The 14,909-nt window shown below is 36.1% G+C and overlaps 9 protein-coding genes across 11 annotated transcripts; all 9 read left to right on the forward strand.

Annotated features, from left to right (window-relative positions):
* Positions 1–306: 306 nt before the first annotated feature.
* On the forward strand, positions 307–1,218 carry LSM04_003291 (ELO family; the record flags this gene model as incomplete). The annotated part of the gene is made up of 1 exon (XM_067330251.1): positions 307–1,218. One exon carries the CDS (start codon positions 307–309, stop codon positions 1,216–1,218), a length of 912 nt encoding a protein of 303 aa, XP_067191432.1.
* A 1,481-nt stretch (positions 1,219–2,699) lies between these two features.
* LSM04_002413 (ELO family) lies at positions 2,700–3,716 on the forward strand (the record flags this gene model as incomplete). Its single annotated transcript, XM_067330252.1, has 1 exon — positions 2,700–3,716. The coding sequence occupies one exon, from the start codon at positions 2,700–2,702 to the stop codon at positions 3,714–3,716; it is 1,017 nt and encodes a 338-aa protein (XP_067191410.1).
* A 927-nt stretch (positions 3,717–4,643) lies between these two features.
* LSM04_003387 (uncharacterized protein) lies at positions 4,644–6,572 on the forward strand (the record flags this gene model as incomplete). The annotated part of the gene is made up of 1 exon (XM_067330253.1): positions 4,644–6,572. One exon carries the CDS (start codon positions 4,644–4,646, stop codon positions 6,570–6,572), a length of 1,929 nt encoding a protein of 642 aa, XP_067191434.1.
* An 816-nt stretch (positions 6,573–7,388) lies between these two features.
* LSM04_001544 (uncharacterized protein) lies at positions 7,389–8,642 on the forward strand (the record flags this gene model as incomplete). The annotated part of the gene is made up of 1 exon (XM_067330254.1): positions 7,389–8,642. The coding sequence occupies one exon, from the start codon at positions 7,389–7,391 to the stop codon at positions 8,640–8,642; it is 1,254 nt and encodes a 417-aa protein (XP_067191397.1).
* Positions 8,643–9,153: 511 nt separating this feature from the next.
* LSM04_001821 (zinc finger protein) lies at positions 9,154–9,753 on the forward strand (the record flags this gene model as incomplete). The annotated part of the gene is made up of 1 exon (XM_067330255.1): positions 9,154–9,753. The coding sequence occupies one exon, from the start codon at positions 9,154–9,156 to the stop codon at positions 9,751–9,753; it is 600 nt and encodes a 199-aa protein (XP_067191399.1).
* A 671-nt stretch (positions 9,754–10,424) lies between these two features.
* Positions 10,425–10,885, forward strand: LSM04_000439 (uncharacterized protein; the record flags this gene model as incomplete). The annotated part of the gene is made up of 2 exons (XM_067330256.1): positions 10,425–10,569; positions 10,617–10,885. The coding sequence occupies 2 exons, from the start codon at positions 10,425–10,427 to the stop codon at positions 10,883–10,885; spliced, it is 414 nt and encodes a 137-aa protein (XP_067191378.1).
* A 492-nt stretch (positions 10,886–11,377) lies between these two features.
* On the forward strand, positions 11,378–12,550 carry LSM04_006945 (uncharacterized protein; the record flags this gene model as incomplete). The annotated part of the gene is made up of 1 exon (XM_067330257.1): positions 11,378–12,550. The coding sequence occupies one exon, from the start codon at positions 11,378–11,380 to the stop codon at positions 12,548–12,550; it is 1,173 nt and encodes a 390-aa protein (XP_067191508.1).
* Positions 12,551–13,028: 478 nt separating this feature from the next.
* LSM04_008471 (uncharacterized protein) lies at positions 13,029–13,642 on the forward strand (the record flags this gene model as incomplete). The annotated part of the gene is made up of 2 exons (XM_067330259.1): positions 13,029–13,424; positions 13,478–13,642. The coding sequence occupies 2 exons, from the start codon at positions 13,029–13,031 to the stop codon at positions 13,640–13,642; spliced, it is 561 nt and encodes a 186-aa protein (XP_067191546.1).
* A 121-nt stretch (positions 13,643–13,763) lies between these two features.
* Positions 13,764–14,847, forward strand: LSM04_007933 (uncharacterized protein; the record flags this gene model as incomplete). 3 transcript variants are annotated; one of them, XM_067330261.1, is made up of 2 exons in its annotated part: positions 13,764–14,172; positions 14,285–14,577. In XM_067330261.1, the coding sequence occupies 2 exons, from the start codon at positions 13,764–13,766 to the stop codon at positions 14,575–14,577; spliced, it is 702 nt and encodes a 233-aa protein (XP_067191534.1). The 3 variants fall into 3 exon arrangements, with proteins under 3 accessions (XP_067191534.1, XP_067191535.1, XP_067191533.1); XM_067330260.1 differs by lacking the exon at positions 13,764–14,172 and adding an exon at positions 14,820–14,847 and having other exon boundaries at positions 14,401–14,573; XM_067330262.1 differs by lacking the exon at positions 14,285–14,577 and having other exon boundaries at positions 13,764–14,177.
* Positions 14,848–14,909: the final 62 nt, after the last annotated feature.

Genomic DNA, 14,909 nt, shown 5'->3' on the forward strand with positions numbered 1-14,909 from the left:
CAAATCTTATCACTCTTGTTATCATCTCTGTATTTACTCTGATATCACCTTTTTTTTCCCTTCTCTTTATGGTGCATTGTCTCTATTCTCTGTACTATTACTACTAATCTAGATTAGTTCTAAAGCCGTCGATTATTAGACTTTTCTTGCAGTTCTCTAAATTGGACATCGCTACAAGTAGTCGTCTATTTTGGGGGGGGCACATTCTTTTTTTTTTTAAGTAAACACCGTACGTGATCCATCTATATTTATATAAATATATTTATTTATTTATATTACCTTATATATCTATCTAAGTCTCCAATGATGCAATTCACGGAAGAGTGGGATGGACATGCCGTTCGAAAGTGGATGATTGAGAATGTAGACGTCGTCGGCTACATCGCCAGTTGCTATCTCACCTTTGTCTTTCTCGGACCCCGTCTATTCGCCAAACTCACAGGCAACAATAATAATAATAATGATAATAATAATAATAATAATAATAACACTAATATAAAGCCTATACGAAGTGAAGATGGCAGTGGATCCCCAATGGTCCGTCGGGCGATGGTTGTGTGGAACTTCGGTCTCTCCATCTTTTCCATCTTCGGCACCAGCACTATTACACCCACACTTATTCGTAATTTAATGCATAAAGGATTCTACAGTGCCACCTGTGAGTTCCGTGATAATGAATTCTACACCACTTCTGTGGGTTTCTGGATGGGTATATTTGCTCTTTCTAAAATACCCGAATTGGTGGATACGGTATTCCTCGTATTACAAGGAAAACAGAAATTGCCTTTCTTACACTGGTATCATCACGTTACGGTATTACTATTCTCATGGCATACATATTGCGTGGGGAGTTCTGCCTATATTTGGGTGGCCGCTATGAATTACAGTGTCCACTCCATCATGTATCTCTACTTTGCACTGGCCGCATTGGGGTATAAACGCATGGTGCGGCCATTAGCGCCGTATATCACGTTAATGCAAATATCACAAATGGTGATGGGCTGTTTTGTGACGATGTACGCCATGAAGGAAAGTTATGGAGCGAAGGAGAATGGGGGACGCGGGTGTGGCATGACGTGGTCGAATATGCGGATTCAATTATTGATGTATGCCAGTTATCTCTATTTGTTTTCAGAGATGTTTGTGAAGGCGCATGTGTTTCCGCCTCAGCGGCCGGCGGCACCCGTCACGAATGGATCGGCAAAGAAGGGAAAATGATTGAGCAAACAGAAATAAAGAAAGAGAATGAAATAACAAAGAAAGAAAGAAGGAAAGGGAAGTTTAATTGAAGTTATATATATAACTAGAGAGAAATAGGGAAGAAAGGGAAACGAGAAAAGAAAAGGGTGTCTTTTGTGAATGGGGATTTAATCAATCGTGTGAAGTGAGTGGAGAAGGAGAAGGACACTTTTTCTTTTTTATTTGGACTGTAGGGGTGTGTGGGTGCGGGAGGATTATTTTTATTTTCTTATTTATTTAGGTTGTATATTGGTTTTGTTTGTTTGTTTTTCTTCTTTTGGTTTTCTTTCTTTTTCTTTGTTAATTGTCTCTTAAATTGTCGTTCTTCTTCTATTTAAATCAATAGAAGAAGGAAGAAAAAAAAGAGAAAATGGTAATGAGATGATAGTGAGAGTGGACAGCCACACGATGGTTACTCCTCCGTCTTCACTTTCGTCTCCAGTACGTATTATATATATATATATATATATATAATATGTCTATTTATATATGTCTTTTTGTTATTGTTATTCCCTTGTTTGTTTGTGCGCTTATTTTCTTTCTTTCTTCGTGTGTTTGTTTTGTTTTGATTCTCTCCCCTCTTCACATAAACACATACATATATATGTATATATATATATATATATATATCGCCGTACATGAATACATATAGATAGATCGAGCGAAAGAGAATGGGAAGAGGGAAGGAACGGCAGTAATAGTATTGAGAGAGGGAAAGAGGTCTGTGTGTTATTATGGGAAGAAAGAAACAAAAACGGAAAGAAAACGCACTATTTTTGATATAAGCGTCTTCTTTTTTTTTTTTTCTTTTATTATTATTATTATTATTATTATTATTATTATTATTATTATTATTATTATTATTATTATTATTGTGGATCTCTCTATCTATTTATGTATCTATATATCTCTGTGATTTCTCTTACAGTCCGGTAGGGATGTTTGTGTGTGTGTTGGGAAAGCAATAAGGGTGGGAATTGGGCAAAAGAGGATTAAATGTACGAAGAACAGAAAAATAAAAATAAAGAAGTGAAAATCGAAGTGAAAAAGGGAAAAGAGAAAGCAATCGTAATATTGTCAATACAAAAAAAAAATGGAGGAAATATGGGGATCAGTCTTTGTTTTTTTGTTTCTTTTTGTAGGCGTGAACAGTGACAAGAGGGACTACTGTTATATCATTTCATTCTTTTTTCTCTCTCTCTCTCTCTCTCTCTCTCTCTCTCTCTCTCTCTCTCTCTGTATATATATATATATAACTAATTAATATATAGAAAGAATACGAGATAGAAATCTCCATTCTTCCTTCCTATTACTATTATCGATCATTCCGTGTACATATATACATACACAAAAAAAAAAAAGAATATCAACAGAAATCAAAAAAAACAAACAAAGAAACAAGAGTAAGTCAAATAATTGAGTAAATATCACCGCAAAGCCTTTTACTATTTTTATAAACCATGATTAGTTCACAATTCAGTGAGCTGCAAAATTTCAACGGAGAATATATGCAAGATGTGTTTCTCCGCAATCTAGATTTAATCTGTTACGCCACCGCCTTTGGTGTTTGTTACACACGCAAAGGTACAGACTACCTGCGGTGGCTCTTCCATCGTCCCAATAAGAATAATAATATGAATAGTGTTGGTGGGGCTGTTTCTAATGGACACACATCCGCTGCTGCTGGTATGAATGGTAAAGGAACGACAAAACTTACAAGAAGTAAGAAACTACTCGATCAACTCTTATTACTACTTTACTCACTATTAATATGTACAACCGCAGTAACTCTAATGGAGATCGCCCCAATCTGGATACAGTCTCTCTGGGAACGTGGCGTATATGAAACCACATGTGTGTGGAGGGATGAACTTATTTTTAAAGGCCCCGTTGGTTTCTGGATGTGTTTCTACGTATTTGTAAAAGTATTCGCCTTAATGGATGGAGTATTAATTGCGACACGTAATTACATTCATGGTGCCTTTCAACCTTCTCATCCCTGTTATCAATGGTTTCCGTTTTACGAGTATTACGATGCGGGATCGATGGTGTTATTTATATTCCATGCATACCTTATTGGAATGTCCTACACCCTTCCATTGCTGATTTGTAATGCTGTGGTGCAGCTTATTGTGTGTAGATTGAAGTTTATACGATGCAAACTACTCGCCGATAACTCTACCCATAATCATAATCATAATAATAATAATAATAATAATAATAATAATAATAATAATAATCGTATTGATTGCCTCACTCATTATATATTTACCACACATGCATTGGGGTATCTATGCAGTACGGCTGTGGCGGTTTACGGCGGTTATCAGAATTACTACGGCTCTGAGGGCTGTGCGTTAATGCCGGCAAGTGCACGTGTGTGTGTGACGCTGCAGCTCAGTGCACTCTTTCTGCTGTTTCGCGATGTGCGTCGTGCACGTGTGGAGAGAAGTGCGGGAATGAAGAAACAGAAATAGATGTTTTATTTTGTTTTGTTTATTTTTGTTTTTGCTTTGTTTACACTCAGGGGAAGTGACTATATTGGAAGGAAGAAATAAAAATTATTATTATTATTATTATTATTATTATTATTATTATTATTATTATTATTATTAAGAAAGGAGGGAAGTTTTGGTGTTATTTGGGTGGGTAGGGGGAAAAAATTTATTTATTTATTTTGGTTATGTGTGTATTTATTTATTTAGTTAATTTATTATTGTCTCTATTATGTGCCTATTTCTCATGCGTGGATCTCCAACGGAGTGCATTGTAGTCTCATTGTGAAGATATTTCTCCCCCTTTTTTTTTGCTTTCTTTGTGTATATTTCGTGTTTTTTTTTTTTTCTTTCTTTCACTGTGTGTATGTATTTATATGTGAATATAGTTTCTGTTCTTTCAGCCTTTAAGCGTAATGATACGTATTGGTATTCCTACTGTAAAAACATTATGACTGTTTAATAATGATAATAACAATAATAACAGCATTATTATTATTATTGGTGCAAATACAATGGTGTTTTATTGTCATGTATGCATTGATTGGGGGATCTTCTATAACTGTGAGTTCCATTGACGGAAACAATGAAAAAAAAAACATATATATGAACGGCAATAAAGGGGCATCTCTGTTGTATACATGTATACATAAATATATATTTTTTTTCCTTCTTTCTTTTTTTTTCTATTTATATGGGGATAATAACAATAATCATGAACATTTTGATTTCCCGCATTAGGATGAAAAGGGAAGATAGCGTTACATTCACTTTATTAGTGTATCTATACATTTACACCTTGTTGAGTCCTGAAATAACATATCCATAAATACCATATTATTCCTTATATATATATATATATGAAAAAGGAAAAGGGAAAAAGAGTACCAAGAACGAAAAAGATAGTCAATGTTAACAGTCCAGGGACACAGTGGATGTCAAATCACATTATGTCCATTCGATGAATATGTCTGGCAATTCCTGCAGGAAAAGTATGCCAAAGTAGACTCCACTATTACCACTACTACTAATAGTAATAATAATAGTAATATTGATATTAATAGTACTAATACGAATAGTAATAGTATTAGTAGTAGTACAATGAAAACACATCCTTCACATACATTACGGCAGCCCTTTCGTTATATTGTGCGAAAACGCAGTCATTCACCCTCCTACGCCCTGCGTCTCTTACGGCAGTGTGAGAAACAACAACAATTCGCAGAGACTATTAATACACTGCCGTGTGTTGCCACACCAGAGATTCTCTGTGTGGAATTAACATATAATAATAATAACAATAATAATAATAATAATAATAATAATAATAATAATAATAATAAAGAAGAAAGAGAAACAGGAAGAGGGATATCTTTTCGTGAAGTGCTTATTAACGAAGGGGCATCGGTGTTTAGGGATATAACACATCCAACGCGATTAACTAAACCCCATATGGCAGTTTCTCTACAGGAACAACAACGAAAGAACCACCACAATAATAATAATAATAATAATATTGATAGTGAAGATACTGAAGAAAAAGAAGAACTGAGTCCATTTCTACTGAGTATTCAACGTAAACAACAAGAACATAATAATAATAATAATAATAATAATAATACTAATAATAATAATAATAATAATAATAATAATAATAATAATAATAATAATAATAATAATAATAATCCTACTACGAATACACTACTCACTTGTGTTTCCTTTGATATGCTCTACACTCCCCACACGGCGGCGCTGCAGTTCCTGCAATGTGCGTCTCTTCCCCAACTGGAGGGTTTCGCCGCCACTCTGCTGCACATTCTGCGGCAATATCTCTCCTTCAGTTCAATTCGCCCGGTTCCCTTGTCGCTATTTACATCTAAATTGCGGGAAGTGCGGCGGAATATAATGCGATTGCCGGCAGATGTGTTGGAAAAGGTGGAAAAGGAACATATCGTGGTGGGAATAGTGCCGCATGTGGAGAGAATCCTGCGAGAGTATGCAGAACAGGAAGAACCCAACATTATAAGAATGAAGGAAGGAATAGAGAATATCAATAATAATAATAATATCAATAATAATAATAATAATAATAATAATAATAATAATAGTGAGGATAGTGAGTGGTATGTGTATATGCCTGTTGGATGCTGCCATGGCGATCTCACCCTATCGAATATTCTCTTCACTACACCAAAAGACAGAGAACTGTGGAGTTCATCCTCTGCATTAACACCGGCGATAACAGACTCTATTGCCGCTAATCAACTTATTGCACTTATTGACTTTCTCGATTCCTTTGTGGAGTCGGTGTTGGTGGATCTCGCTAAGTTATATCAGGATTTGGGCTATGGATGGACACTCCTCCTCACCGCCTATGAATGCTGCAAAGCTACTGGTATACATAAAGATGGTTTTAGTAATAATAATAATAATAATAATAATAATAATAGTGATAATAACAATGGGTTTAATGACACGGAACATGTGGCCGCGGCACTGCGAGAGGCGGGTATAGATGTGACATGTGTACAAACTGCCTCACAGTTGGTCTGGGAAATAGTGGAAGACGCATTCAAAACAAAAACAGATAATTGTAATAATAATAGTGTGGAAACAACAACAGCAACAAGAGTAACAGTATTAATGGATAATGAAAAAAGAAAGAAGAGTTCTCTGCGTGAACGGTGGTTTGAGCATTTCTTTTTCCCTTTATTTGTGTTAAATCAACTTCGAGTACTACAGTATTGCAAAGAGCGTCATGTGGCGCAGTACCTGCTACGCACAATTGCTGCGGAGTATGCCAAGAGAGGCCATCAACTCCCTGGAAATAATATTTAATTCTATTATTTATATTCATATATATATATATATATATATATATATATATATATAATGAGGAATAAAGGGGAAAAAGAAAATAAAAGGAGAATCTTAATGTATATTGTATTTATTTATTTATTTATTTCTGTACTTAAAGGAAAACATATTTGCTTTTTTTATGACTATTATTATTATTATTATTATTATTATTATTATTATTAGTAGTAGTAGTAGTAGTAGTAGTAGTAGTAGTAGTATTTCTCTTGTCCCTGTAATTTTTCTTCATCTTAGTTTTTATTATTATTTTTCTTTGTGTTTTAATTTGTTTGCTTGCTGGATGTCCTTAATTATCCGTACCACTTATTGAGTGATGTTTGCTTGAATGAGTTTTCATTCTTTTGTTTTTTCTTCTTTTCTTTTCTTATACTTTACATAAGTAACAGTGTTCCTCCTGGTTTATATCCATACATTTATATATATATATATATATATATATTGATTTCTTTGCTTTACAGTGCTTTTTTTTCACGTTTTACGCATGCACGTGTGTCTTTTTTATTATCATTACTCGTATGTTCCGTGAAATTTCTTTAATATTAACCTCTTTTTCTGTTTCTTCTCTCTCTCTACAACTGTATATGTATATATATATGGGTGGGTATATATTTACAGTTTCCCTTTTCCATGTTAATATCTCCTTTCCTCCTTTTATTTCCATTTCATTGACTCCCATAGTAGGCCATACCACACACAAGAGAAAAAAAAGAACAAGAATATCAATATAAACATCCATATCCATATCAACGGTAAACAATATAAATATCCATATCCATAATGTCTGTTCCCCAATCAACCGATCACTCAACAGGACGATGTGTACAACTTCTCTTTCCAATGGGAGGTCTCGGCTCCCGTTTCGCCCACACCGGCTGTTTGCTGCCAAAACCACTCATTCCACTGCAGGAGGGTCTACCAATGATAGTGAAGAGTATTAGCAGTTTCGCATTTACACATATGAATAGTATTAGTAGTAGGGATGAGATGATTGAGCCATTGCCATTGCGTCTCATTTTTATTGTGCGAGAAGAGCATGAAAGAGAATATAAACTACGCACATACTTGCAACAGCTCTTCTCTCACTGTGAAATGACTGATATAAATAAGAGGAGAAATCACCATAATAACAGTACAGCTCATGATTCCAAACTGGATAATAATAATAATAATAATAATAATAATAATAATAATAATAATAATAATAATAATAATAATAATAATAATAATAATAATAATAATAATAATAATAATAATAATAATACGGTGCGCCTTTCGCCTGCTGCGAGAGAACTCGTGCGCCATATGCATATTGTAGATATGCAATTTGTGATGATGCACCACAACACACGCGGGGCTGTAGAAACGTGTTTACTCGCTAAAGATATACTTTATCTCAATAGTCCCGTTATCGTAACTGACTGCGATATCTTCTTTCGCTCGCATGCCTATTATATATATCTGCACAAACTCCTCTCACAACCACATCCCGCCGCTGGTGATGATGATTTGTGTAAAGGTATAGCATCTAATCGTAATAACGACGACTTCCTCGCGGGATTGCTGGTGTATTTTCCCTCCACATCACCGCAATACAGTTACGCACGATTGGCGGTAAATGACAGTAATAATGATAATGATAATAATAACAATAATAATAATAATATAATTGAGACTATAGAGAAGGTGCCAGTGAGTACGTCTGCGTTAATTGGGGCTTATGCCTTTGCCACGGCGGCACTGTTTGTGCAGGCGGGGGAATCACTAATGCGGGATGTCGCGATTGTAAAAGACACCACTTTAACAAGAATGGGTTCGTTAAGGGAATTTCTGAAAAGGAAAGAAGAAAAAGGTGATGATGTGGGGAAGTGTTCTTTTCTAGTGAAGGAATATTATATCAGTCTTGTATATAATTATCTCCTGCATTGGGGATTCCGCGTGAAGGCTGTTCCGATGGATGAGTTTGCCTCTTTTGGGACACCAGAGGAACTCGAACGGTATAAACTGGGACTTCAGTCACATGTGGAGTTGTAATATATATATGGCAGAAATTTGGAAAAGGTGGGGATTTGATAATAAAACATGATGAATTCTTTAGGTGTAATATGGTTGCTGAGAGAGAGAGTTTTCTCTTTTTTTCTTTTTTTTGTTTTGTTTCTTTATTTGCTTTTCTTATTAATTGGTTTGCTTATTTGTCACTACATACATGCAACTGGTGAATGTACACCACCGTTTGTTTGTTTCTTTCTTTGAGTTTTTGTTTTACTATTGTTATTCATATTTCTATGGTGATTGTTTGTGGTATTACCTTATATATATATATATATATATATATATATATATATTGATTCTAATACATGGATTATCTTCTCTCCTTCTATCTAATATGTATATAATACCTATAGGGAGACTCTTACCCATACGCTCATTGTTCCACTACTGTGAGGTGTAAATAGGCCAAAAAAAAGGAAATAATAATAATAATAGTAATAATAATAATAATAATAATAATAAATAAATAAATAAAAACAAAATAGAAACGCAAATGATTCTCTTTGGACAACTTGTCTGTGCTGGTTGCCGCAAGATCCTCAGTTACCCCCTAGGCGCCATTAGCTGTCGCTGCCGCAACTGCAATACCGTTAACGCCGCCCAAAACATTCACCTCCACTGCGGCTGCTGCGGTCAGTCCATTCTCGTCCCCCTCAACACACTGCGATTTCTCTGCCCCTGCTGTGCGACAGTAACAGACATTCCCCAATCACTGCTGCCGCGGGTGGAGGAACCCGTAGACATTGGCGCTGCCGGGGAAAAGGGCGCTAATACGATTTACGTCACTTATCCCATACGGCGAAGTCGGAAAAAGTCGAAACCACGTAAAACGACCGCTGCCCCTTCTCACACTTCTTCTTCATTATCACAATTAACTAAAACGGTATTAGTGGAAGAGGGAATGGCGGGAAAGGCGAATGTGTTGGCGGGTGGAGTCCGGCGAGAGGCGAGGGAAAATGTGGGGGGAACTGTGGAGGAAATGGAAGAAATAAGAGCGAAACATCATGTAGAAGAAGGCGATGAAGAAGAAGAAGAAGAAGATCGTGGACATATGATGGGAACACTGATGGTTGTTGGAACGCAGATACTCTAATAACGCTAATTGTTTCCATCTGATGTCTCTTTTGTATTGAGAATAACCACAGTCACGAAGAAGAGGAAGAAAGAGGAGGAGTGGGGTGTTATTGGATATGGCTTATCATTTATCCTATTCTTTTTCTTTCATTCTTTCTTGTTTCTGTTTTCTCCAGGTGTTAATAAAAACTATTGATCTCCTGAATTCCGAAGAGGGATATAAATCCTCAGTATTTGTATATGCCCGATACTTCAATATTTTATTTTTGTTATTTTATTTGTTTGTTTTCGATCTTCCTCCTGCATCTTATGTGACTTTTCCTTTGTATATATATACATACTCTTTGCTGGTGTATGCTTCTTAAGTCGGTCTGTGATTATGTGATTACTCGGTGCCTTTGTTAAGGCGGTAAAGCAGTAGAGGGAAGAAAGAAAGTAAAACAACGCTTTGAGTGTATTTCCTCCTCTATATGTATATATATTCCTTGTTTGTTTGTTCTGAATTATTAGGATCTGTTGAGCATATTTGGTTTCTTTGCTTTTTTTTTTGCTTTTTTTCATTCTCTGTACTGCAGCCACCAGAAGAGAGAAGGGGCAAGTAATACATCAAGACAAAATCATCATTACTCACAATCACATCCCTTCTCAGTAATTATCAAATAATAATAACAATAATAAAGAGAAAGGGAGATGTTTCCCACTTTAGTCGCACTTCATCACGCTATACGAGATATTCACCAAATTGCCCAATTACAGCAGCAACAGGGACAGCAGGAGGAACAAAACGACGATTGTGATAATAATAATAATAATAATAATAATAATAATAATAATAGTAATAGTGGGAGTCCTAACGGGGTGTATGATGTGAGAGGCGTGCAGAAGAAGAAGTGCGGCGGCACTGCAGCAGTGAGAAGTGGGATCCACGGCCAACAATACCACAGCCGTTTCTGCTTGGACGAACTCCACAAATTTCAAAGAAAAGTACGGCGCGAATGGATACATTTGAGCGATACAAAGAGACTCTGCGGGCGGAGTTGTTAAATACATCGTCGATTATTGAAGGGCCGTCTGTGCCGAATGGATCGTTTTCTGTGCCATCTACGAAACTTCTTCTTCAGCATGTCTCACATGATACAAGACTGTTGTAGAAAAGGCAAAAAAAAAGAAGAAAGGGATGAAGATATATATAGATATATATATATATATATATATATATATATATATGGGTAGCGAGAGAAAAAGAGAGAGAGAGTTATGAAGCATTTTTATAATGTTACTGTTTTTTTTTTCTCTTTTTGTTTGTTTATTTTCTGTTTGTAACGTTATGATGTCGTTAGTAATATTTTATTTATTTATTTTTTCGCCTATCTGAGTAGTGTTACCTGCTCCTCGTGTGTGTGTGTGTGTGTTTTCCTCTCTCTTTATTATCGTTTGCTATTGTCACTACTTTCCAGTATTACTGGTATTATTTATACTCCTTTTAATTAATGGAAACTATCATCAACCTTTTCTTCGCTCTTTCTACTCTACGTATTGTTTTTCTTTTTTTTCAAAATATCACCTATTCCTTTATTTCTTTCTTCTTTTTTCTTTGTAATAAAAAGGGGTGTCTTGTTGTTGTTGTTTCCTGTATTGTAGAGATGCGAAGTTTCTCTTCTCTCCTCTACAAGAGTCGTATTTATCCACATTTACTGCGAGATCACATATTACGTGTTTTCAATCGTGACGGAGTGACAATCTCCTTATATGCATTTCATTATAGATCTATTGCACTGTGTATTCCAGTGCGGTTATACAATACGGGTAATCCCTCATTAACGTCTCACACGGAAATTACCACCGGCTCTAGTGATTCGAGTAGTAATAATACGATGGGAACTAGTACTGGAATTAATTCGACAGATGTAATTAATGATGGAAACTCTTCATCATCATCTTCTTCTTATTATTCACATGGTTTACACTCTAATTTACGTCAAGTACTCCGAACAGTGCGTTTACACAATATGCCGAAAACTTGGATGCATGAGGAAGTCGTGGAGTTTCTCCATCAAGTGGCAGAACACGCCGGTATTGAGCCACCAACATTATCTTCCTGTTCTCAAGAGAGAGAAAAAGAAAATGAAAATAATGAAAAAGGAAGAAAAGAACAAAACGAGGAGGAAGAAGAAGATACAACGTCAGCTGTACCGTATGTTACTTCTCCCTTTGTGAATCGTATGCATATTCCCTTTGGTCGTCGCACTGGTATTATCTGCGGAGGTCCCATCATTCAACTCACCTCCAACGATCTCGCCCACTATTTATTGCATGAGTTAACGTTTGACCCAGATGATTATAGAAATCGTATCTACTTTACAGAAGTGGTGAATGTGAATAAGCAGGATAATAATAATAATAATAATAATACGATGATGATGAGTTCTGCGGTTTCATTGTCTGAGAAGGAGGCGATGGAAGCAGAACAGCAGGAGGCACTTGGGACATTAGAGTTGGATCGATATCTGTTGGCCCCGGATCTTTTATACGATATTGCGAGAATGCGACAACGACGATTGGTTACTAAAAGTTCAAAACTACTTCTTGAAACGTTTGCCGATGATGATGGGAAGAAAGAAGAAGCAGAACGAGAAGGAGAAGAACAGCTGATGGAATCTGTAGAAAACTCGCAAAAGAAGAAAAAGGCGAAAAAGAACAAGAAGAAAAGGAAGACGCTCCGCCGTGTTGGGGAATGTAAGGAAATGGGTCGTGGTTCTATGCACAGTATACCATTAGCGGTGCCGTATGTGCAGGGTCGTCGAGGAATATCATGATCAATTTGAACTGTCTTGTTGTTATTGTTGCTGTTGCTACAATTTATTATTTTAAGGCGATGATAATAAAGGAAGAGGGAATGTGGGGAATTGCGGGTACTCGTTTCACAGCAGTAACCTTCTTTTTTTTTCGTGTAACTTTATTTTTGATTGGGTCTAATATATATATATATATATATATATATATATATATATATATATATATATATATATATGTTTATTTTTATGTGTTGATTTGTATGAAGCTTAGGCTTTTATCTGTATCTCATTTTGAGTTTTATTGTAACGTATCCATTTCTTTCTTTTTTTTTCTTATTGTTGTTATTACTATTCTACTTAGCAGAGACTAGTCGCCAGGCAATCACATCTGTTCCTGGTGTTACTAACGATAAAAATAAAACGAAAGAAAACAGAAAAAGAAGAAGGGGGTTATTGCTTCTTTTATGCATCTCGCAGAAATAGACAGATAGAGAGAGGAATGTCAGGGAAACAATGGAATGAACGAATTTCAATTTCGCCTATGAGTGATATGAGTTATCGTGAGTTCTCTTCTGTGACTATCTCACCTGATCGGTCTCTCTGTCATCCAAGTGTATTACCATATTCGGCTATTCATACTACTACTACTACTACTACTACTACTACTAATAATAATAATAATAATAATAATAATAATAATAGTGGGAATGAGAAGAATAACACGGAACGGCCATATGATATACATGGGATATCTCACTCAACCATTGCTGCTGTAAGTCCCATAACAAGATCGATAGATGTTCCTAATACCGCAGTAACCAAAGCAAGAGAAATGTTTACTCTCATTCCATCTGTTAAAAGTAGTAATAAAATGACGACTATTGGCCTAAGAATAGTCTTGCAGAAACGCTTTTTACTATGGAATCAAAAGGACGATCTTTAGTAGAGTCCATGGAAGCGAAGAAACGACGTCTTATTTGCATCTCATTAGAGGAACGAGGGCGAGAACGTCATCTTCTGCAGGAATACCGTAAACGACGTATTTTGATTCAGCAGGCAATGGAGCAACAGGCAACAGGCAACTGTAAAGGCCAGTCAACAACAATGGCGTAAAAGACAAATGCAGCAAAAACAACGATTGCTTATTTTGCGAAAATAAAAGGAACAGGAAGAAAATCAACAAAAACAACAAAAGCAACAGGCAGCAGCAGCAGCAGTGGTTAGGGGAAAGAAAATGATGAAACCAGAAACACATTCGATTACTTCTTCCTCAGTAAAGAGAAGTATTAGTGTGCCCCGTGGTACCACAACTCCTAAAGGTGAGCAAGAGAGGGGCGATAGTGGTGATGTCGTTATTGTGATAGACGTAAATGAGGATGATAATGATGATGAAAATAAAAATGAAAAGAAATTGGTATTTCCTTCACAAAATCAAGAGCAGATGCGTACCATACGTGAATCTTCGTGTTCACCACATAGTCGTGTAGCGATTGCAAAAACAGTAGGAGAAAAAGGAAAGAAGAGAATAAGAACAACTACTAATACTATTACTACTGATAGTGTCTCTTGCAGTGCCCCACAAATGGTATTGTGTAAGCATGAATATGAAGATCGTACATTTATTGAACTCAGTCGATGTTATCGTTGACAACTCCTACGGCATAGTGCGACTCTTTCACGCCTTGGTGTAATAGAAATGCAAAAAACGCCGTTTACTCTTTCTCACTTCGGCGTTAGAGCGTCAGGAGCTGTTAGCCCGATGGAAAAATATCATTCTACCCCATACAGTTATTACAGAGACATTGTATGGGGATTTTATTGCCTTGATAGTTGTCTTGCAAGATGCACCGCGGCGTCGTGGCGCTAACGCGATGCGTGCCATGTTGCAATTGCGCAATCGTCAAGTAAATACCACAATGGCGATAACGTCTAGAGGCCGTCATGATGTTTCTCAACAACAAGAAGAAGAAAAGAAAAAAGAAACGAAGTTAGAAAAGGAAAATAGCCCTATTAGTGGTAAGAAGAAGGAGATAACGGCAATGAGGTGATGTGAGGTTTTCCAAAAACCGAATCTTCATTTGCTTACTGGTCGAAATATTCCTCTGCGTGCGTTCTGTGAAAATGATGGGATGATGAAAGAAGTGAAAGAGGAAATAAAAAGCGGAAGAAAAATAAGAACCTTATCATCATTATCAACAACAACAACAACAACAACCGTTGCAAGAAAAGGGATGGCAAATTCAAAGAAACAGGAAATGTCAAGATCATCTTCAAGGAGATCAGTTGTTAGTTGGGCAGATCCTCCATCATCTCTGTAATTTTCATGAAAAAGTGTGAGAGTTTGTGTGTCTATACTTTACAGTATCTATAGATATAGATA

The sequence above is a fragment of the Trypanosoma melophagium genome (genome assembly GCF_022059095.1).
Source record: "Trypanosoma melophagium isolate St. Kilda chromosome Unknown ctg23segment0, whole genome shotgun sequence".
Classification (NCBI taxonomy): domain Eukaryota; phylum Euglenozoa; class Kinetoplastea; order Trypanosomatida; family Trypanosomatidae; genus Trypanosoma; species Trypanosoma melophagium.